Source organism: Eumetopias jubatus, unplaced genomic scaffold (assembly GCF_037043125.1).
Source record: "Eumetopias jubatus isolate StellerSeaLion01/CBP00866 unplaced genomic scaffold, mEumJub1_p1.0 scaffold_16, whole genome shotgun sequence".
Taxonomy (NCBI): Eukaryota; Metazoa; Chordata; class Mammalia; order Carnivora; family Otariidae; genus Eumetopias; species Eumetopias jubatus.
Genome location: NW_028274822.1, coordinates 20,036,688 through 20,060,638, shown reverse-complemented (window position 1 = coordinate 20,060,638; position 23,951 = coordinate 20,036,688). Strand labels below are relative to the sequence as shown.

Here is a 23,951-nt window from a genome sequence, read left to right as displayed (position 1 = left end):
AAATATTTTAAAGTATGAACTCTACATCATTTTTGAAACCTTCAAATATCAAGGTTTTTTTTATATAATGTAAAAGGCACAGGACACTTAATGCCATCAACATTATCCAACTTTTCCTGATATTCCTAAATAATATCTTCTGTAAAAGAAAGTCTCATTTAAACCTTAAGATTTTATTTTAAGAATTCTTCTGTTAAGAAAATTGGTAAACCTGGTATCTCATACACATTGAATTTTTATTTTTCAAGTCTACCTAATGATTAACTCATTCCAAAGTTTCTTGGAGTGCCCAAATCTTATTTCAGAATCTTTACTATCATAGAGATTGTTGTCCTTAGGATCCAAGTGTCCAAAATTATCTCTGACCACCTAATACAAAGCTTGACAGATCTATGTGATTTTGAAAATAAGCAAACAAAGAAAAAACAACAGTAATTTAACATTAAAAAAATAGACTTTACTGAAAAGGTCAGTTTGGAAAAATCACTGAAGACAGGTCATAAGCTACTTCTAAGGATAAAACTTCTTATTTCTAGAGAAATCTGAGTTCCAAGGATTCCAAATGGGGAAGACAGTGACTGTCACTGAAGTTTCAAAACTCATTTCGAAGTGAAGACAAATTCCACCCATGTTTTCGAAGTAGAATGGTTATTGTTGTTAATACTTTCTGGTTAAATGCATGTCATTTCACATTCAAATTATAAGAAGATGGAGGTTTTATGTGTTTGCATATTGGTGGGCACAATAAAGTTCCCGAAAGCCCATGTCTTTGTGCTTTTAATGTGTGTTCAGAAAAAATATTTTAGAACAGCACAATGTGAAAATTTTTTGCTTTCTAGATTTTAATGCCTCCATGTAAATTTCTAAGAATTATGGATCATTTTCCCCAAAAATGTGATTTAATGGGTGTATTTTTCTCTGCATGAGTTCATGATTCAATATGTATGACGATTCGGCTATACAAAGAGAAGAAATCTGCTGGAAAGAGCAGTAAAGTTGCAAAACGTTACGTTTAAGATCTAGGATTTAAAAAAGAAATCCAAGACATAGAAATCAAACCAGAAGTTCACGTGCAGATCCAAGAAATCAGACAGGTGAAATAAATTCTGGAGTCAACAAAAAAACAAAGCTTTACCATTAAACTCTCATCAAGAGATGAGGGCTACAAGAAACTGGTATGTGACTGAAAACAACATACTACAGTCTGAACAGAGAACACGAAAATGTTCTGCAGTACTAAGCAAGGCTCTTGTGGGCAATTAGAGAGTTGTCATTTCACACAGCCTTTCCTTTAAAGAAACATCACTCTAGCCCTAACTACAGGCCTCTGTGGTCCAGGGGGACAGACTTCCTTCCCTCCACTGTGCCTGTACAAGGCGACCCCTCAGGATGGTGCTTCCGCCACCCTATCACTGTCACGCTTCCACAGTGACTCGAGGTCTCTTAGAGGCAGTGCACAGCACAAACACATTCAAGGATCCTGCCAGATCCATGGCACGATGTTGGGCCAGGCTTATGTTTCCTCTCTCCCACAGATGCTGCAGTATTTTCAAAAACAGGGCCAGGCAAGCCCCTCGCTCTCATTTTCTGTGAAGATCCAGCCTAATGGTGACAGAAGAGGTCCAGCCTCTGTCTTCTGGTAATGCCATAAATAATATCTGATTACAGATGTTACAGTTTAAATTTTCTTTGTTTTAGGTTAAGAAAGAGAAAGGGCCCATGTCGAAAAGGAAAAAAAAAGTGAGTTGACACAACAGATTGTGACAGATTTATTACTATTTATCATGGTAAATATGTATCAAAGAAAACATATAAATGTCTTTATCTAGTCATAATCACTCCAAAGGAAACCTTTTATTAGCCCAAAATTCTTATTATTTGTAATAAAACTATTCACACATACTGAAGCAAGTTTTAGGAACTACCTCTTACCGGATTTATATTCATAATTTTTATTTGAGTTTAAAAAAAGAGTAAACATGGCAGAGGTCTAAAAATATGAAAATATGGGTCTACAGTGACTATTGCGGACCCTCTCTTTAGATCAAATTAAAACATATTTTGTGTGTAAATAATAAGCAATCCGATACATATAACAAAGCTAATATAAACTAAGTAAAATTGTGATTAAAACAGAGCTGAGATTTTTTTCCCAGTCGTAACAATAAATAGACGATTGGATTCTAAAATCGACCAAACTAAGTTACTCTTTTTTGCTTAAAAAAGAAAAAACAAAAAAATATAACAAGGATGAAATTTCCATTTCAATTGAATTTTCCTCCTTGTCTTTCCAAAAACAGGCTCTATTTACAAAATTGTTCCTTAAAGACCATTAAAACATTTAGCCAAGATAAATTCTCTAGGAAGAGTAAATCCTGAACTGACCATCAAAAGCCAAAAATTAAATAATACAAACTAAATTTCCAATTCCAGGTCTGATGGGAAGAAAGGAAAGATACTTTTATATTTCTAAACATCTGACAATATATCAACAAGACACAAACTGTCTAAATAGCAAAGAAAAATCTGTGTCAGTGAAATTTTCTATAGTGGCCAGTTAGCTCTAGGGTAATACTTAAAAATTTACAATGAAGTAGGAGAAATTATTGTTGACAACGATTAAGCAGATAGGTAATATCTAATGCCACACCAAAACACTCCTTAGAAATTGTGTCGATTTCTGCATTATTTTAGCAGGAAAAAACAAAGTTTATTTGACCCTGAGGCATAAATAACGTTCTATAGTTTTAAGTTTTTCATGGCTCCTGTGGCATATAGCTATTCTATCATTTCAGAAGCATCAAAGTCCACTTATTGTATTTAATACTGTCCGTATTAGGTTCAGGCATGTTTAAAATGTAAACAGCTGTGAGGACTATATCATTTGAAGTTGTCATGAAAGCTATTAAAAGCTAAAGTTTCATCTACATTAAATCCACCACAAACTTCAAGCTTAAAATATGCTTATAAAAACCTGAGGGAATATTAGTCAATTTCAATACAGCATAGAAACTTAAAGAATAAACCACTGAGTACACTTTTTAAGTTACTTACTGGTAGTCTAAAGTGACTATTTTATACACCATTGGCAGTTTTATTTACACAATATTTTTCTATATTTATGGATAATTTTGTGATGCTTCTTCAACATTACCAAGTCTATGATAATCAGCATACAAAATTTGTGTTTCTTTCCTGATAAAGACTCACTCTGATATATTCACTTAATAATTTTTTGGATGAGCTGAACTAAAAATCAAGTCAAATACACAGGTGTTTGGGTTAATCTAATCTTAGCACATTTGCAAAACCTATTATTCTCCTAATTCATTAAAAATGAAGTAAAACTAATATGCAAGCATTGATTGGTAATATATTTTCAGAAACCCAAATATCATTTTATTTTAGAGGAGAAGAACTTAACAATAGGGTTCATTAGCATTCCTTTCAAAGAATACTAGTGCCCTACGGAACACAGAATTAAATTAAATTAAATCAAAACTGTGTATCTATCTCACAGGAAGGAAGGGAGAAGGGAAAAAAAGGAAGAGAGGAACTCATATTTTTATTCTACGTAAGGAGGAAATCGTTAAGAAAAGACTGTTCTAAACAAAATCAAATAAAACCATCTTAGGAACTCAGATTGGAAAATATATGTTAAGAATTGAAAATAAAGATATCTTATTTAGTTGTGATCACAACCACCTTTTGCTACGTTGGAGACTGGAGGGACCTCAGCAGCGCCTGAGAACAGCTCCAGGTATTAAAAAGACCCAGAATGCTCTTGGTTACAGCTGTTTCTTCTGGTTGTCACCTGGTATTCCAGACACAAATGGTTACTGATGCGGCTACCTCTGAAGCTTTTATTCAGTCACCTCTCTAGAAAATAGAGACATTCTCTCTGCACTCTGGGCTGAAACCCATGTAAATTTTCCCTAAATCCTCTCCACAAATCTCCTTTCGCATGCAAATCCATAAATCATCATAATACCGACAAAGAATTTAACCAACAGATGAAACTAATACTCATTCTCTTGAAAGCCCTGTACAGGTAAAAACTCCTCGAACTTCAGGCACCTTTTCAAGGCTCTCTTCAGAGCTTAACCTGCTGAGTATCAACACAACCACCCAGTCTTCCAGGATATGCAATTAATCACTCCAACGTGGGTCAGGTGGCTGGACGCGCAGGTCATTCCTACCTCATCCACATTCTTGATAAACATGCTGCTCTGGCTCATGGCACCTCGTTACTCCCCTCTCCCTCACATCAATGCGAAACAGAACAAAATAAACACTATACAAAAGCAGAAACAAGCAGTACTTACTGAGGATGGCAAACCTGGAGGAACTTTTCGAACTTTCTTTGTCTGCACCTCTGAAAGAAAAGGAAGAGGCGGTGAGGTCCCCGCATGCCCATTTTCCTAACTAAAACAGATTACACCACGAAGCCATTTAGATTAGACCAGATTTTCTTAAGTCGTTACCTTAGCAAAATGTCAGTACCACTATCGTATTTTATCCTGGCAGACATCAAATTCTGCCTTTTTCATAAAAATCAAGATATTTAACTTTTTTTAAGCTTTGATTTTTTTTTTAAGTTGCCTTATATGGGCAGCCAAGAGAAAACAAGAAATAAGCATACACCAAAATAGTTCTCTAGCTACTAGAAGTTGTTAACATACCCATCCAATGTACTACTGGGGAGGGGTGGTCACGAGCCTGACATTTGAGGAAAATTTTATGGTTTTGGAGGGTGGGGTGAGCGGAGGGTGAGAAGGGTGGTATTAAAAGAGAGAGGAAGAAAGAAAAAGACTACTAATAATCACTCAGGCATTCAAACGGAGGAATACCTTACCCATGGCAGTACTGTGAAGAGGCCTCCTTCGGGGGTTATTGCTAGAATACTGATAATACTGGGAGCCAGGTTTGGTGGGCGACAGGGTTCCTGGGGTGCCCATATCCATGTCACCTCCAAGGAGACTCTGCTAAAAGGTTAAAAATGGAAAACAAACATACAAGGTTAGTTTTTCACGTTCACCACCCCCCAACTGATTGTTAGTACTTAAACCAACGCAATAAACAAAACAGCATCTGCTAAGCTGTAACAATTACAACACAACCGAACAAAAAGAAAAGCAGTCTAAGAGGCTAGCCCAAAGTTTGTGATTTTTTTTTTAATTCTTTGCTTTTGAGAGGGAGGTAGAAGGTGATTCTCTTTAAACAGTATTTTCATCTTAAGACAACTCACATTTTAATTTTTTAAGAGGACGGCATTTATGTAAGACTCGTGTTTTGTTTTTTTGTTTTGTTTTGTTTTGTTTTTTCTTTAATCTACACTTAGGCTCCTATCTGGGAACTATTCATGCCCTTCCTTCACAAGAACCCAGGGGAATCTGATTTTTCGGACGCACACAAAACTTCCCCTGGCTGCTCACACTGGGAGTGAGTGTAGAATGCTCCACTCAACTGAGGACTCTGCCTCTCTCCATCGGCACAGCATTATCCTCCACGGATTTACACAGCACCCACAGAAGAGAAAATGCCAGCAGAACCGGGAGTAAATTCAAATCTCACACTAACTTCCAAAATCATAGAAATAGGACGCATTCTAAGCTAACAGGAACAAATTAAAGGACATTAGAAGGCCCTCTTGAGGACTACTGGAAGCTAAAACACATCCCCACAGATTAAACATTTACCTGAGCCCTAGAAAACTTCCACAAATATCATTAAGTTATCACAGTGTGATAAATCACTAAACTTTCAAAAATGATGACACACGAAAGATTCTATAATAATATTACATTTTCTAAAAACTACATAAAAACTTACCCATAATATATAAATCGCCTGATTATACTCTGCATTGAACACATTGTTCTTTTAATTAGCCTGATATGCAAGAAAACAAGTGTAGATACTACCATTTATATTAAGAACAAATTTACTGTTTAATAAAGAAATTTTAAAATTAAGTACTAAAAAATCTAACTTTATCGTTACTTGTAATCAACTTTTACTGACTGAACTAATTACTGTCCTTGATAAAGTACAGAATGTGTTTTCCCTAATCTAAATTCTAATCACCATGTCACTCACAACAGACTTAGGGATGCTTCACTAACACACTATTCACATGCAAAATACTCTAAATAGGCCAATTATGACTCTGCCCCTGTTCCCTGGTTAACCCGCTGAGAACTGAAAAATTTCACAAGGCAGTCACCAACTAAAACAAAGAGTCCTTGTTTTAAATTAAGACAGTCTTTTTGATTCCTAAATAGCTCAACAAAGTGGCATGTCTTCTAGTGAAAGCAGTTGGTCAAATATGACCCATAAGCTGGAAAATCAAAAATTCAAACCTCCCCTTTCCAGTGCCATATAGCTAAATATCATAAAGAGAACCTCTCTATTCCAAGGGATTTTTGTGAGTGCTGGATGAGTAATATATAAAGGACTAATCAGCTACTGACAAGCTTGCCTTCACTGATTCCAGTTTCAGACTTTTCCAAGGGATACATAACAAACATTACTTAAAAATAAAACTTCAAGGGATGAGATTTTAGGTTTGCGGCTCATTTTGAGCAAAAACTCATTGTGAGTATCTTCATATTTGCCACATCAATACCAGATCAAGCCAGATCATTTACCAGATAAAAATCTGACATCCGCATGCTCAATTACTGCCTATTCCGAACTTAAGATATCCAAATGCTACCCAATGACAAACTAAAATATAGAGCTCTTTGTAATAGTTTTCTACAAATCAGGAATCCAACAGCTCACCATCAAATGATTTATCATTTTATAAGTGGCATTCAACAATTTCAGAACCTCAACCTGAAATTTCACTCTTGGTAAACCTTATTAACAAAATCTGTATTTAAGCCCAAGTTTTCTTTGAAATTTCCATCAAAAAAGCTGTGAATGATTTAAATCACAACCTCCTCACAGTCTGGTAAATTTACAAAGAAGCCTTCCTTTCATGAGAAGAGGAGTTTGAAGATGACATTATTGAAAACTTTGTATTTTAGACAGACATTACTCCTCTCTCTTCACTTATCTTTTCCTCAAATAATACAAAATATTCAAACAAGACTGAGCAGATATGTTGAAATTCTTGCTTGTCTCCTTAATGAGCTTAACCATTGCTTAATTTTTGTTGGTCCTGGTAGCAAAGGTTCTCACTCCCAAGAAAGTAGATGCATTCAATAGGTCAACATAAAAACAAACACGCTTGCTCTACTGTGTTTTAGCAGCATTCACAACAGAGCTGTGAAAAATGGAAAATGATAACTAGAAGATCGCTCACTGGCTGTGGCTGACCTTACTGTTGTTAATTTAAAAGAAAATCATTTCATGGGCCAGTTGTAAATAAATCATGCACCCAACCCTTGCATGTGCAGCCACACGAACTATGTATGGATAGTGACAGAAGATCAAGACCAGATAGCACGTCCACACGTGTAGAGCTTCATGTTGATCTTTTTTTTCCCCCTTTTTCACAAAGCACATTCCTGTTTCTTTCTTTTTAGACCTGTTTGTTCCTTTTTCTTTTTTCTCTCAGACAATAGAATCATTCTTCTAAAGCAACAAAAATAAGCATTTCCTCATACTCAAGGGGGCCCCATCACCCCCCTACGGAAAATTAAGATAAAAATATATGTGCTCCTATTGGAGAGTATACTTGTAAAATGAACAATAACCATTTACTATTGTTTGGCCTTTACGTCACACATTTAACTCTCTTAGCAATGAGAAAGAGGAAAAAAAAAATTTCCACTGGCTAAAAAAACCTGAGTTTATGAACTTAGAAAATTAATGGTATTCCATTTATTAAGGTAAATTGAATATGGCACAAAATGGATAAGGCATTCATTTACATATGAATTCACCTGCATGAATATATATATATCTATATATCGATATATAAAGACAAATTTTCGCTTAATAAAAGTTGTTTGGAAGCTAAAGTCTACTTTCAAAATGGGCCAATTTGTCTTTGCCTTCAATAAGATTGTAAAGGTTTCAGGGTTTCCGCATTGTGCAAGTTCATGCTCTGCGGTTATGCTGGGTCCCAGTACGGAGCTGCCTGGGTCTGCCAGGAAACACTGGAAGCAAGATGTGGCATCTCACACAGCTAACCTGTAAATCTTAAACCCATAGTTTAGCATTTTGTGTAACTGTCTGCAATGTGATGAGATGAGCCCTTCCCCTTCTTCACTCCTTATTTTCTTCCAAAGACAAACAATCTTAAGACTTAAAATAGCCTAACCAAAAAAATAGAATCTGCTGACTTTTGTTAACTGGGTTTAAATATTTTAGGGTCCACCCCCCCGACAACCAATCTTTCATCAGAAAGTCCCACCAGAGCCCCTCAAATACCAAATGCAGCACTCTGTGAGGGTCCACATCCATTAAATTTTTTTGTTTGTTCTACATCAGATCTGGGTCTCAGTCTAACACATTCTCAACTACTGCCCCAATTCCTTCTGGGTTGGGGGGGGGGAGCATTTTAACATCCTTGATCAACCATTGAACTTTGCTTATGCAACCAAGAATGCAAACCATGAATTAAACTTGAGTAACAGAAAAGCAGCATATATCTCAAATTAGATTTATAACTGAATGGTAATCAAAAATAGAACTCACTGCTTCGAGCTTAAATTATCAACTTTTTTCTTGTTAAACTAAAATCATCTTGCTCTGAACTATTATTTCATTTCAGTCAGCACTTTAAATGTAATGGGTGGGTGGTACATTTCTAAAAAGGAAGATTATATTTACCCTTAATTATAGATATGAGTGAGATCAGAGTACGATGAATGCTGCTTTTTGGCTTATAATTAATTCATCTAATAGGTGAATGACCTTGAATTTCAGAGTTGGAATCTGGGAAGGGGGGGAAAGAAGTAGGAGAAAAAATCATCTCTGGGGAAAAGCAAATGTACCCCTGGTTTCTTAGAGCTTTCTCTGATTTTGCGTCACTCCCATTACGTTGTGATCCGGTATCAGACACAACATCTTGGGGGGATGTTGTAGAACAGAGAAAAGCAGTCTCAGATGAAACCAGATTAAGCTCCTTTTCTGAACTATTGCCAAATGCTTGTGAGTCTAATTCATGTTTGGGTATTCTAGTACTCACACAGCTGCAATTCTATTCTTTCATCACAAACCTAAGTGATGTATAGTGGCTTTGTATGGCGAACTGACTCTATAAAGCCAGGAATTTTGGAAGGCTTTACGTTAATATGGAAATAAAATTCTGAACCACCATAAAACTTATGAATGCTGGATATTTGTATGGGTACCTAATAGACTTTGCAGTACTAAGTGCAAAATACACATCGAGCAAAATTAGCAATTATATGTTTAAAACACATTTTTTTTAAAAAAAATCGCAATTGAGGTCATTTCTACATAGTGAATTCTGCACAGAATCGGGTTTTCAAAGACACTGCTGAATAAGATTCCTAACAGCCATGGGGAAGTTTTTGCAAATCCCTGTCGAATAGCTGCTGCTGAATTTGCCATTTTGACCACAGAAGGGCCATTGCTGACTTACTATAGTAGCAGGAGGGGGCGATAATTTTGCTGCTGTTGGCACTTACTCTGCAACCCAGAATATATCTCACACCAAAGGGCAATGAAGAACACAGTATTTCCACCTGTCCACTTTTGAACTTCAAAGCTCAAAACTGAAGGTCAGTCTTTGGACAGTCTCTATTCCCAATAGCTGAAGGTCTAGGAATGCACCTCTATAATTTATTTTGAGTTCTGTCTTATGCTTGGTTTCAACAAAAGAAAACTCTAGAAACTCACATAAGATGGCAAGGATAACTTTCATAATCAGGGACTTAACAGATTGTCATCGTGCTGCAGAGAAATGTAAATTATCGAAATTATCATTTAGCAAAGATTTTCTTTTAGGGACTTTTGGTCAATGCTTTTTATTTCTACTCTGTGTGTAGTGCACATTGTAACAAGTCAGAAGTAGAATCCAAACCTCTTGAGGAAAGAGGGAGGGATCTGAGGTGAGACAGATCACATTGAACCCTAGCTCAGAGGCATACAGGCATCCTGACTAAGGGTTAGTTATGCAACTGCTCTAAACCCTATTTTCCTCCTCTGTAAAAAGGGAGTAATGAAAGCTCTACTACAGGGTTTTCAGGAGCAGATGAAACAACATATGTAAAATGTCCGGCAGAGCTGGTGTCTAGCACATAGTTGCCCTCCTTCCTATGTCCCTACAATTCATAGTCCCATGTCCCCATCTACTGATGACTACTTAAAAGATTTCCCAAAAGCTGTGAATGATTCATTGGCAGTGAGATCATCCACCCTACTTTGAGATTAAAAAGTATACATTGAGATAATAATTTTGAAAAGTCAACATAAAAAAAACTGAAAAAAAGCCAAATCTGTGGGCCTACATAAACAGTGATGATAGCCTCATGGCCTAGAGCTATGCCGGCAACAAGAGATGGCTAGTTTTGATCCATATTGAAGAAAGAAACTGGCCAACAATCAATCTGGATAATTTCAGCTAGTAGCCATTTTCCTGGAACTGCCACAAGGATTATTTCAATGGCTCATTTAATTTTGCTTTTGCAAGCGTGAGCAAATATTACAGTTAATTCCACTACATGTGAGACAAAAACTAGTCACACTAAGTGTTGTACAACTCTACATGTGAGACAAAAACTAGTCACACTAAGTGTTGTACAACTAGGTATTTAAAAATAAGACATGTATCTGATAAAATTTTATTAATCATGTGATGTTAAATAAATTCAAATTCTTACCACTGCATTGGCCACTGATAAATAGCTCAAACAAATTCAATATTGTTTTTCTCCTTGCAAGGCCAACTATAGGCATTTTATGTGATATTTATCAAGTACTATTTAAAAAAAAACCCATATTGCCCCATGATGTGACAAAAAATAAATGAATGCGCGTCACAGTTTTGGCTGGGAATTTGCATAACCTCCAAAGCATTCAATTGACCTTGGACAAAATGATTTATTTTTGTAGTGATTATATTTCACCAAACATTAAAAATTCAAGTATATTGTCTTTTCCTATAAAGAAACACAACACCTTATATTTAAATGTTATAGTGTGATGCAAAGGTTGCCATGGTAACTATTACTTAATGTATAGTGGAGTAACAGTAAAGTAAAAACTCATGCATTTTGATATGGAAATTACAACTGCCCAAGGGTTGGCAAGATTTATGCATTCACCTATTTGACTACCTCTCAAATAAAAAAAATAAATAACAACAAACAACATTTATTGTATACAATAAAGTGAGGAGGTCTTTCAGTGGTTTCTGAAAATCCATCCTGGAATCCCAAGTCATCTATTACATATTAAAAAGAGGATTTTTATTTGTTAGTGAGAAGGTAGATACTTAGCAAAAAGAAAATAGGAAAGCAATCAGGATCCTACCATAAAAATGGATTTGAAGAAATCTTATATAAACAATATAGAATTTAAGACAACTACCTTCTTTTCAGTTTATGTTCCTTCTCAGTTCAGGAAGTTTATTTAATATATAATTTGATAAGTGTGCTATAATCACTACTTGCCTTAAAATGTTTCTTTAGCAATTTTGTTCCAAAGTAAAAATAGAACAATTTGAACAAGACCTGTTAACATACTAGGGAATTAACACCACTTCTCCTATAAATATAAACATGTGGCTATAATAAACGTGCTGAAAAGTGTATTTGGCCAGGTTGCTATTTTAGTAAAATAAAGCAGTATCAAAATGTCACATGTCAGTCTTCTTCATATTGGATGGGGAAGGTTCCATTTCAAGCTTGTTGTAAATCCTTTCCTCTCTAGTAAGGATTTATAAAAACATTTTTATGTTGAGACTGTCCTCGTGGAGGACAGAGTCCGGGATCTCCGTCTGCTTACCCAGCACCTCTCATAGCTTCTCAATTAACGTCTAACGGCCAACGTGTAAGATTTACTAAAATAAAGTATCCTGATAACTTTCTGAACTTGTACATAAGGTGACAAGCCTACCACATGACACGAGGAAACTGAGGTTATCTGGAGAAGCAGTGAATGTCTGATGGAATCTTCAAGTCATCAAGGATTCTTTACGTTCTGACTATCCTTCCAAAGCTGGGTCGGCTTTCAATGTGCATTCACAGTTTAGCTCCCAAAGAGCCCTCTCTTGAATATGTGGCCAGGAAGGCCGAATGAGTTTATAGGCTAGTTAAAAGGGAAAATGCTTATTCATAGTTGAACTCCCTATTGTGCCCAGCACAGAGACCCGCCATGGCAAATGCTCACTAAATATCAAAATGAACACAGAACAATCGCTATTAATCAAATTGAGGGCTTAAACAGCTATTCTGTTGGGTTGGGTTTTTGTTTTTTTTTTTTAGTTTTTTTTCTAGCATAGATGTATTCCATTAGTCCTTCCAATTACTGTTGCTGCTGATAATAATGAGTAGTAATAGTGGAGGAAGGGGGAGCAGGAACTTGAAGTAAGACCAGTGACATGGGGTAAGCTATCACAGCTGAGTGCCTGTGAAGAGCCAAGCACGGCTGCAGGTTCTTTCCACACCACCAAGCCCGAAGATCTGACCGCCACCGGACCCACGGGAACATTCAGAGTGGGCATGTGGCCTGACCCACGGCACACATGTAGCTGGCAAGCCACACAACCAGGACGAGAACTCAAGTTACGTCTGACTTTGAAGCCCGTGCTTGTCCTCCATCCCACACCCTCCCTCCCACTATTCTGTGCACTTGGGTTTTCTTGCCTTCACTCTGACCGTTAGGAGGAGTCAATCTGTTTTTCTTCAGGTCAACCTAACACCAAAAGCTCATCTCTCACATTTACTCCAGAGGAGCCTCTAACTCAGTAGATGAGGACAGGCCCGGATGTGAGTACCACTTTTTCTTTTTTTTTTTTAAAGATTTTATTTATTTGACAGAGAGAAACACAGCAAGAGCAGGAACACAAGCAGGGAGAGTGGGAGAGGGAGAAGCAGGCTTCCCGCTGAGCAGGGAGCCCGATGTGGGGCTCGATCCCAGGACCCTGGGATCATGACCTGAGCTGAAGGCAGATGCTTAACAACTGAGCCACCCAGGCGCCCTGTGAATACCACTCATCTCCTGGATAACCTTGGGCAGTCTGTCTAACCTCTGCAGGCCTGAGGCTCCTTGTCTGGGGGAAATGGTATTACTATTCCTACCCAGTGTAAGAACTAACCTAAATAATATAAAGTGCTTAGCAAAGTTCCTAGCACTTACTCAGTCTTGGTTCATCAAGAAGGAGTATTGTTATATATGCTGTATACATAAAATATCTTACTATAAATTAATACTATATATTATGTAACATCATTATGTAAGTCAGAATGGAACATGATAGATTACTGGATATAAGTAATACACAGGCATATTACACACATTGGTAACAGGCCAAGGAAGTGTTAGGCTGTAAAACACTAAACCCTCTTGAACAACAGAAATCTCAGTTCTTGAGTCTGAAACTTCCACTGCCCGCCCTTCTGCTGTCTGCAGCCCCTGACCATTCATTTTTCTTTTTTTATTATTTTTTTATATTACTCTTTATTTTTTAAGTTTTTATTTTAATTCCAGTGTAGCTAACATACAGTGTTATATTAGTTTCAGGTGTACAATAGAGTGATCCAACCCAACCATACATCACCCAGCGCTCATCACGACCAGAGCTCTCCTTCATCCCCATCCCTTATTTCATCTTGCCGTTCAGGTCAGATCTTGATTTCTACAATGTGGTCAAGTGTCTTCTCCAATCAAGTTCAAATTCTTTTTTTTTCCCTTTCCTCTTTTGTTGTTATTTCTTTTTGCCCCCAACCTTCTCACATTTCAGTCCACTTCCTTCTAGACTTTTCCTTCTATCTCATCTGAAAACATTCATCTGCTGTAACATTTCTCATCTTGTATGGCAAGTGTTCATGTATCTGATTTATCCCTTCTAGTCTGGGGGTTCCTCCAGGGCAGAAAGTGAGCCTCAATCATCTTTGTATTCCTGGCATCTAGCACAGTAGGTCTAGTCATAGTGTATCTTCAATAAATGCCAACTGCATTAATTAGTTAATTCATAAATTGCTGACTATGCCTACATGATTACAGTGGTTACTGTCATGAAGATAGCGCCCCCATCTCTATCCCAGCAGATATGTAACTCCTACACTTGTATATTCAGTCTTGCCCTTAGCTTTCCTCCTGTGCCTCTGGAGTGGTTTTCTAAAACACCACCTCCCGAATGCTTCATAAAAAAACCTTAAAATTTAATCCTGAATATGTGAAAGACTTGACACACCTTTCCGACAAAACTTCTGCTAATTCCCAATTATTCTCTCAGCCCTTTAAAATAAATTAGAAGAGTCAGAATTTGTAAAGTCTGTGAAGAAATTAGCTGTATGTTTGTCTAAATGCACACACAATGGTTGACATTTGGCTGAAAAACAGTCTTCCAATATTTTTATCATTCATCCAGCTGGGGTAATGCAGGCTCTTCCTGGGACAAATAGGTTCAGTGACATCACACACCTCAAGCAGAAAAGACACTGCAGGAAAGAGGATGGAAGACGTAGCGAGGAACAGAGGGAAGGACTGTGGAGAGTTCTGAAGAGGACAGTTACCCCGGGGAGCACAGTATCTAGTAGAGGCTGGAAGTCTTGACGTGATATTTAGCACTGGGATTCTAATTTCTTAACTATGGATAACTGGCTGGGTCAGACAGGTTCAAAAGATAGTAGGTGCTCTATGCAGTTTCGTGGACTTTTGGCCACAGAAATGGCCATAGTAGACTGGAGACAGAAATAACGTCATCAAGGCAATGACTTAGGAACTGAGCTTCAACACGATAAAAAATTTGGGGTGTATTTCTTCACAGGAAGTGATATGGCCTAAACATTCTTAGACTATTCATGCACCAGTTTGTCTGAACTCTTCTGACTTGGCTACCACTTCCAAAATGCCACCACTAAATACTAAGAACATCGTTCTAAGACAGAGGTCGTTAAATATCTTCTTAAAGGGCCAGACAGTAACTATTTTAGTCTTTGCCAGCCATCTGGTCTCTGTTTCAACTACTCAGCTCTGCTGTGGTGGGGCTAATCAGGCATGTATGGTATGTAAATGAACAGGTGAGGCTGTGTTCTAATAAAACTTTATTTATAAGAATGGCTGTGAGCTAGATTTAGCTCCAGGCCATAGTCTGCTGACCCGTTTTCTAAGATGAAGACATAGTGTTTCTTAGGACACATGTTCAAAACTCAATTATTTCGCCATGGTGGAAATGCCATGAAATTTCCTGGATGCTGTCTTCCACCCATTATTCTCCCCGCCTGTCCCCCAGTCCCACCCAGAATGTTCGTATACTGCTGTCAGAATTTAGGCTTCTTAAGCCCCGAGCTGCCCCTGTTCTCTCAGCAGAACAACCTTCAGAGCTTGCGAATATACTCACCCCCACCCACTCCTACCTCACAGCCAATTTGGCTCTAGTCCACCTCTCAGGCTTCTCCTTCCTCTCGCACACATTTGGCACCAACTGGGCATTAAGCACCTACCATAAACTAGCCACCGCTGTAGGCACTGGAGATGCAGGACCTCCTCAACCATATCCTCCCCTTGGCTTCAGTATGTTGAGAGACACATGGCGTCTGGGCCTCCTCCGACTGCCTTCTCTCCCATCACCTCAAGCCACTGCCAACTCCAGAGCTTAAGCCTTGACCTGCACAGCGTCCCCACGTACATGGTGACCTGCCCCATCTTTTGCAACTCCATTCAGAACCCACTCACTCTATGAAATCTTCCATACAAGTGAGTGAGTTCTGAATGGAGTTGCAAAAGATGGGGCAGGTAGCACCCAGTGTCCAATCTTTCAGTTTACTCAATATTCACACAAATATTTTATTTTTTTAAGGATTTATTTATTTTTATTTTAGAGAGGGGCGGGGAGGGGCAGACGGAGAGGGAGAGAAAGTCTTAAATGGACTCTGCGCACAGCGTAGAGCCCAACGAGGGGTTCATCTTATGACCTGAGCCGAAACCAACTGCGCCACCCAGACACCCCTTCACACACATATTTTATAAGCAGCCTTCGATCTTTATGGGGAAGGTGATATTTTAACAACAAGCAACCAACTGGCTTCACCGAGCTACGAAAAGATCACAATTTTTAACTTTCCTGAAAGTAATTGTAGAGTATTTATATCTACCTATACTCTGTTTTCTCTCCAAGGATGTAGGACAGGCATATATTTTATTATGTTTTCTCAAATTCCTCATTATAAATATATTTAGATATTCAGCATATGACACTGACTGTCTGAACTAGTTCACAAGACAGCTTAACAAAAATCATAAAAGGATTCAGATTCAGCAGCACAAACACTTCCAAAACACCAAAATACTCTCATATATCAATTTTTAAAGGAATCGATTACTTTAACCTTTTCACACAAATATTTTGCAGAGAAGTAGTTGTATAAAATTAATCTGATGATTCAAAATTAAATTAGACTTTTAATGCAAATTCAAACAAAATGCCAAATAGAAAAAAATGGGTGGGAGAGGAAGAACATGGAATCCGGAAATGATTCTAAATTTTATTGGGAAAACTAATGCATGATAATTATAGCTAAGAAAATTTTTACAAAGAAACAAGTTGAGAAAACCTACTACATATACATATACATATACACATACATATACATATACATATACATATTTTAAGCAAAGTAAATAGAAACAATTTAGTACTGCTGCCAGAAAGGACAGACATAGCAATGGAAAATGTATAGAGAGATTTATGATAAAGCTGTCGTTTAAAAATCAATGAGGAAACGAGAAATTATTCAATAAATAGTACCAAAAGTTTGCTCAGGATTTGAAGAAAAAAACTTAGTTAAGTCTTTGCTTCAGACGTTACACCAAAATGGACTTAAATGGTTAAAACATAAAGCCAAGAAAATAAATAAGCAAAAAAATTCTTCTTTAATTTTGAAGTAGAGAAGACTTTGTCTATGACATTAGATACAGAAAAATTAAAGGAACATATTAAAACCTATGACTACATAATTGTTTTTTAAAACATTATGCAAACTGGGCGCCTGGGTGGCTCAGTTGGTTAAGCATCTGCCTTCGGCTCAGGTCATGATCTCAGGGTCCTGGGATCGAGTCCCGCATCGGGCTCTCTGCTCCTTGGGAGCCTGCTCCTCCCTCTGCCTCTCTCTCTCTCTCTCTGACTCTCATGAATAAATAAATAAAATCTTAAAAAAAAATTATGCAAACTACAAAAAAAGTTCAGAAAAATCATTGCAATCAATAATTCAAAGGAAAGATAAATACCCTCAACAAATAAAAAGCTCTTTAGATTACAATAAAAAATCATGAACCATTCCTTTATAGAAAGAATAAATTTGAAATTTGGCAATAAATATATGAAAAGACATTTGGCAAGTGACAATAAGACAAATTTTCAGCTGCCAGAGAGGAAGTTCACTTTCATATACAGCTAATAAGAATGTAAACTGGTAAAAACTCTCTGGAAGGTGATTTAAAATGTACAGCAAAATTTTAAAAGCACATGACTTTGAAATTTCAATTTTAGAATTTTACCCAAAGGATAAAATTGAACAAGTATATAAAAATATATGTGCAAAGGTGTCCATGGCAACTTTGTGTTTATGAAAATTTAGAAAATTCTAGCAGTTTTGTTAAATAAATGAATAAGTATGAAATGATGTGGTAAATTTACATTTAAAGAAAAAACATGTTTTAAAAATGTGGCACCCACTGGGTATGATCAATTATTCCAAAAAGTATCCACAGGTTTAACAATTCTCTAACAAATCCTCCATAATTGCTTAGTCAAATCATGATGTTTTATTAGAATATTTTTTACTTGGCAAATTCCACTGCTTACATTTATTACAAGTAACAGTCTTGAATAACTTCACAGAGTAGGGTTCTGCAAGATAATTTTAGATAGTAGGAAGGGCAGCATGAAGATTATATTCATTTCAGAAATATTTCTTGAACTTTGTTTATAGCAAGATAAAGAACAATCTGATGATATTTGTGCATGCATTGCCCAGACAACAGCTGCCACGGGGGTTTAATCAGATATCTGAGAGCTTTCTATAGAAAAATACTAGAAACAAACCTATTTCCATGGCCATGTAAAAGGGACAAAACCACTTGGCCAATATTTTACAGTATGAGAGGTAAACTGTTTTCTTTTTAGTATCCATGTCAATTGTGTCATTATTTATAATTCACTAATACTCACTGCAAAAATATATAGAAGAGGGCTGGACTTAGCAAAGAGGTACTTTCCAAAATTATTTAGAAAAAAAAAAAAACTTGGCCATGTAGATAGGACTTCTTTGTTTGATACTTCTAAATCTTAGGTGAGCTCAAAGAAGCAAGTCCTTTATATGAAGAGCTTAAAATCCGTTAACAATGATACTCACTTTCTTTGTTATCTGGCTTTTGTTCCTCCAGCAAAGATGGACATTTTTTTATTTATTTTCTGTCCATTGACAGGTCCACAGTCCCTTGCCCTCAATTCTGATTTCCCAAAAGCTCTGAACACCTTCTGTAGTTTTGTGACAAACTTAACCTGAACTGATGTGAGGATATCTATAACCTTTTTTTTTTTTATCCCACTGAGTGTGACTACTCATGTGCTTGTTACAGAACAGCCAGCTACGCAGTACATGTTACAGGCACCCTATTAACTTCCTAAAATGCAAAGAATTCCTGAATCCTGAAACATCTATGGCTCTGAGGGTTCTGACTGAGGAACTGTGGCCTCTAAAAGTTCTTTACCAATAAAGCGCTTAAGGCATGGTTTGAAAGAAAATTTACTACAAGAGTCAGATTTTAATTACTTCTGGGGACGTTGTCAACACCTAAACCTTTTTAAAGTAAAATTTGCTTTCAATTCCCTTAGAATATTCACACCTAGGTTGCTCAAGTTAAGCAAGTGTATTTGAACATGTCCAAGTTTATTCATATCTAGTAGATCTCCTAGTAGATCACAGGGAGATAGTGGAGATCTTCCCCTGTTGTTTGCCAGACAGTAGTTTTATTTCTCCTATTCAGAACTGCTCATCATATCTATGAATATTTTTGGTTGTTTTGATTTATACACTACATAACTAGCTGCTTACTTTTTTACAATTTTTATTTATTTATTTGTCAGAAAGAGAGAGAGAGAGGGCACAAGCAGGGGGAGCAGCAGGCAGAGGGAGAGGGAGCAGACTCCCCCCTTGAACAGGGAGCCCCACACAAGGCTCGATCCCAGGACCCTGGGATCATGACCTGAGCCAAAGGCAGACCCTTAACCCACTGAGCCACCCAGGCATCCCTGGATGGTTAATTTTCACTGCTGTTTGAAGAAAAGTTTCATGTATCCAAAATAGTAGTTCAACTATTCAGGTTTCATCCATGTAGTAGAGACAAAGATCCACTTCCTTCAGGATGCACTATTATCTTTACTCTGAAGTAGGTGCTCCACATTGTCAGGGACAGAATAGCCGTGTGTGTGTGTGTGTGTGTGTGTGTTTAATTATGTATATTTATGTATATGCATATTTGTATACTGTCCCCATTCAAACACCTACAAACCGATCTGCCATCTTCCCTCCTTTTGCCAACATAGACAACACTTTTGCCACTTTTATTCCTTTGCCTGAAATGCTAATACTGGCTAAAGGAGTTGAGGAAATTATGATGTATCAAGAACTTTTCAGTTCAGTCAAATTTCAGGTTCCTATTGTTTTATGGTACCTTCACCAATGCACCCAGGAGTACAAAGTACGTCTTTGGAGAACATGTACAACTCACAAGGTTATTCCTTCAGTAAACATCATTATCATGTTCCAAGAACCATTCTAAGCACTAGAGATAAATCACAGTACAACAACACATTAAGTTTATGGATGTGCAAGAAAGCCTGAACAAATAAACAAATCAGTAGAGTAGGCTAGAAATATTTGCCTCATCTAGTGAACTGAGTTAGATTTACAAGGCAACCTGTATGTTCAGCCAAAAGAAAGAATGTAAAATACAATGAAAAGCTATAAAAATATGCAAAATGAATGAATTATAGATGATTACACTCCAGATGAGATTTAATAAGGAGAAAGAACTTCATTAAATTAATTTTTCTTGAGTATTCTGTAACCTCCAATGAAATAATCATCAATAGTACCTAAACCAACAGGTGAGAGATGATGGGCAACTTCACGAGAGGAGGAGTAGGCTGGCAGAGCACGAACTCCCTGATGAATCTAAGTATCACAAAAAGAGAATGATCAGATACCATGTGTCTCTTAATGTGAAGCAAAATGATGTATATAAGATAATACACGAAAAAAAATGGAACCCACATCTTATGAAACCCTTAGATCCCACTATCAGTTTACAGGCAATATGGAGAATAGAATAACATGAATGACATGAATGACACCACAAGTAAGCAATTAACCAAATCCAGATTGAGGCTGTTCTACAGGAAAAACGACCCAGGTATAATATTAAAGAGGGGAAGAATGGGGAAACTTACAGATTTTTAAAAGACTTAAGAGATATGACAATCAAATACAACATGTTTGGTTTGTTTAGATTCCGATTCAAACATGCCAACTGTAAAAAGACATTTGCAAGGCAACTGGGGAAAATCTCAGTATGCTAGTAAAGTATTATTGATAGTTTTGCTAGCTGCAATACCGTCACTGTGGCTATCAAAAGCAAAAGAGAGGGTCTATTTGTTAGAGATTCTCCTGAAATATTTATGGGTGAAGTAATATGCTATCTGGGATTTGCTTTAAAATAGTTCAGAAACATATAGTAAAAGGGATGCTATATAAAAAAAATTAGGAAAATGATGACATCTGTTGAAACTGGATGATGGATACATGGCACAGCATTTTGTAATTTCCTCTATTTTTTGTGTGTACTTGAAAATGTCCACAATAAAAAAGTTCCAAAAGTTTAACATGCCAATAAAACAAATTCTACATATTTTCAAACTTAAGGAAGGATACTGAGACTCAGAGTGCCTTCTGAACACCAGAAATGGGGTTAAAAGCTACAGATTCCTCTAATATTTATACTCTATCCTTGACTAAGAGTCACAGCATTCTTAAAACCGGCACAGAGTCAAAGTCTTTGAAGACACTAGACTAAAAGGTCAAGTAGATGGTCAGAAAAAGAACTAGAAGTCCCACCTGATCTGAGGACAAGTTCATAAATTTGTCCCTCTACCCCTGTGCCACAATGCTCTGTTCCTTTGCAAGTCAGAGGCAGGTGACTGAGCTTCATGAACATTTGGGCAGCACACCACAGCCTTCATAAAGAAATACACATTCCCAGCAAACACAAAAAACAACCAACCCCATAAACTCTCCCTGTGAATCCATATTGCCCTCACACCTGCATAGGCACTCAACATGAAATTTTAAAAATTTAAATACTCCAATTTTGGCATTAAGGTAAAAAGAAAAATACGGGGGGGGGGCAAATACCAGCAGCTGGATTTTTTTTAGCTGACATAAATAAAAATGTATTTATTAAATGTTTATAGAAGTCAAAATTCAGCCATTCACTAAACTGGGTTACTTGGCTACTGCTCAAACATCAACCTGTCGTTCTTCAGGAGAAAAGAGCTGTACGTTTTCAGCTTTCAGAACATCAAAGTTTTTTTATGCATCCTGCAAAGGATCAAAGGGAAGCTGTTGCTTCCCACACTGAGCTCATGTCCCATCCCAGTCATTCTGTGACCTGAGAACGGGGCTTCAGGGCTGAGGTGCTCCAACACTCAAGGAGCAGCGTACCCAGATCGAGCACATGCTGACCTCCAATCCCGACTTCAGGTTATAAGAGGAGAATTCAATCAGCTGAGCAAAAATGCAAAGAGCTTCAGCTGACACCTTAGGAAGTCCTCCTAATTCAGAGTGGGCCACTCATCACGCGGGTCATTTCCCCACAGCTTTTAGGACACTCTGAATGTGCAAGTGGTGTGAATGACAACTGTCCAGCAAACCTCAGAGCTCAGAGATCTAATAAGGCCTCCACGTATGAAGAAAGGGATAAAATCATCTTGCCAGATAAGAATAAAATATAGTAATTTGCAGGAAAGGAAGATCAGCTAGAAAGCTGTGAATCAAGTAAAGGGAATAGTAACCAAGAGCCAGTTACTAGGTAGGGAAATAATGAACATAGAACAGAAGAGGGAAGAGAAGGAATGAAAGTATAGAAGGGCTACGCTGCAAAATGTGTTTTGTTTTACAAATAATTTGAGAATATGTTCTGTAATATGCTTTATACTTGTTTGGGAAACATGTTTCCTTTCTTCTCATAATCTCTGCATTGAATTGAAATATTTTAGGTGACATTAACCTATCCTGATTCAAACCCAAATGAGTAATGAGATTCCAAGTGAATAAGCTGCATAGAAAGGCAGTGTCCACCGTGGTATTACTTCCGAGGTTTTGTCTTTACCCTCTACCTTGACTGCTTCATGCTTCCTATACCTCCGCCAGGGGGCAGAAAGTTCTATTTCCTTCAGGAGTTTTGGATACCCTATGTCAGTAAGAATAGATGTTCAGAGGGCAGGAAAGAGTATGAAAACAAAATCATCTGGATAGAGCAGCCAAGGAACCACAAAGGGTCTTTGCCTTTAGGGTGAAGTTAGAGGGACCAGGGTTCGAGTCTTCTCAGACAAGATACATAACTTCCCCTAGCTGCGGCTCCTTCATTTGTGGAGTTCATGGAGTTGCTGGGAGGAGTAAGGAAATGAGACCCATAGAGTACTTGTCATACGTAGTCCCGGAGAGAATATATTAGTGTAAAAGGAGCACCATGGCGACCGTCAGGAAACCTTTTTTCATTCATTTTTGTTTTTTTAAGTGCCAACCAGAGGCTGGTGTTGTAGTAGATGGTGATAGCACCACAGTGAAGCCAGGCGTGGAGTTACAGAATGAATTTTAATGAATGACAACACTTGAGTTGGGAAGTCTCTCCTCAATCGTCAGTCTGATACAGAGATGCCTCTCCTCATGTTCTCCTGCACCTAGTGCGTGTCTCAAGCATGGCATGGTGCAGAAAAACCACCTTAGGCTGAACTTATGGTTTCAAGTCTATGTGGTGACCCACCTGGCCTCCACTCTCAAATGTAAGGTCCTAGAAGCTGAGGTCTTTATGCTGTTGACACACAGTCCTACATATATAGCAGATAGCCAACACATATTTAACAACTGGATTGAATCATGGATATGTCAAGGAAGGAATAAATGAGTAACTACTCAGTTTTCTGATCCATAAAAAGAGGATATGAGTGCTGCCTTCTTTACTATCTGTAAAAGCACTTGGAATGCATGCAATTCTAGGCAGGCATATCTTTGTGCAGAGTAGCGCAAGTGCCAAGAGGTGGGAGCAGCCTGAGTGTTCATCAGTGGATGAACAGATAAACATGGAATATTATTCAGCCTTAAAAATGAGCAAAATTCTGACACGTGCTACACCATGGATGAATCTTGAGAACATTACACTGAGATAAGACAAATACCGTATAATTCTACTTATGTGAGGTACCTACAATAATCAAATTCATACAGAAAAATTGAATGGGGGCTGCCAGGGGCTGGGGAAGCAGGGAGAATGAGGAGCTGGTCTAATGGGTGCAGTGTTTCAGTTTTGCAAAATGAAAAAGTTCCAGAGATTGGTTACCCAACAATGTGACTCTATGTTAACAGTATGCAATGATACAATTAGAAATGGTCAAGATGGTAAATTTTACTATATGTATTTTTTACCATAATAAAAAAATTCTTTTTAAGTTCTGTGTAGGGAGGCTGGCTTGCAACGATGGACTGAACACATGCTTCTACTCTGTCCCCAACACCACATCTCAT

General features: G+C 37.5%; 1 protein-coding gene across 11 annotated transcripts in view; it reads right to left on the bottom strand.

Moving 5' to 3' along the window:
* TCF4 (transcription factor 4) overlaps positions 1 to 23,951 on the bottom strand; it is a 350,984-nt gene that overhangs the window by 123,062 nt on the left and 203,971 nt on the right. For 7 of the 11 annotated variants that reach the window (XM_088019640.1, XM_028102890.2, XM_028102892.2 and 4 more), the window contains exons 7-8: positions 4,856 to 4,985; positions 4,326 to 4,375 (exon numbers count right to left, since the gene is read on the bottom strand). In XM_088019640.1, coding sequence (XP_087875766.1) covers positions 4,326 to 4,375; positions 4,856 to 4,985 — 180 coding nt within the window. The remainder of the gene's footprint in view (positions 1 to 4,325; positions 4,376 to 4,855; positions 4,986 to 23,951) is intronic. The other 4 variants (XM_088019642.1, XM_028102891.2, XM_028102893.2 and 1 more) reach the window with 1 other exon arrangement.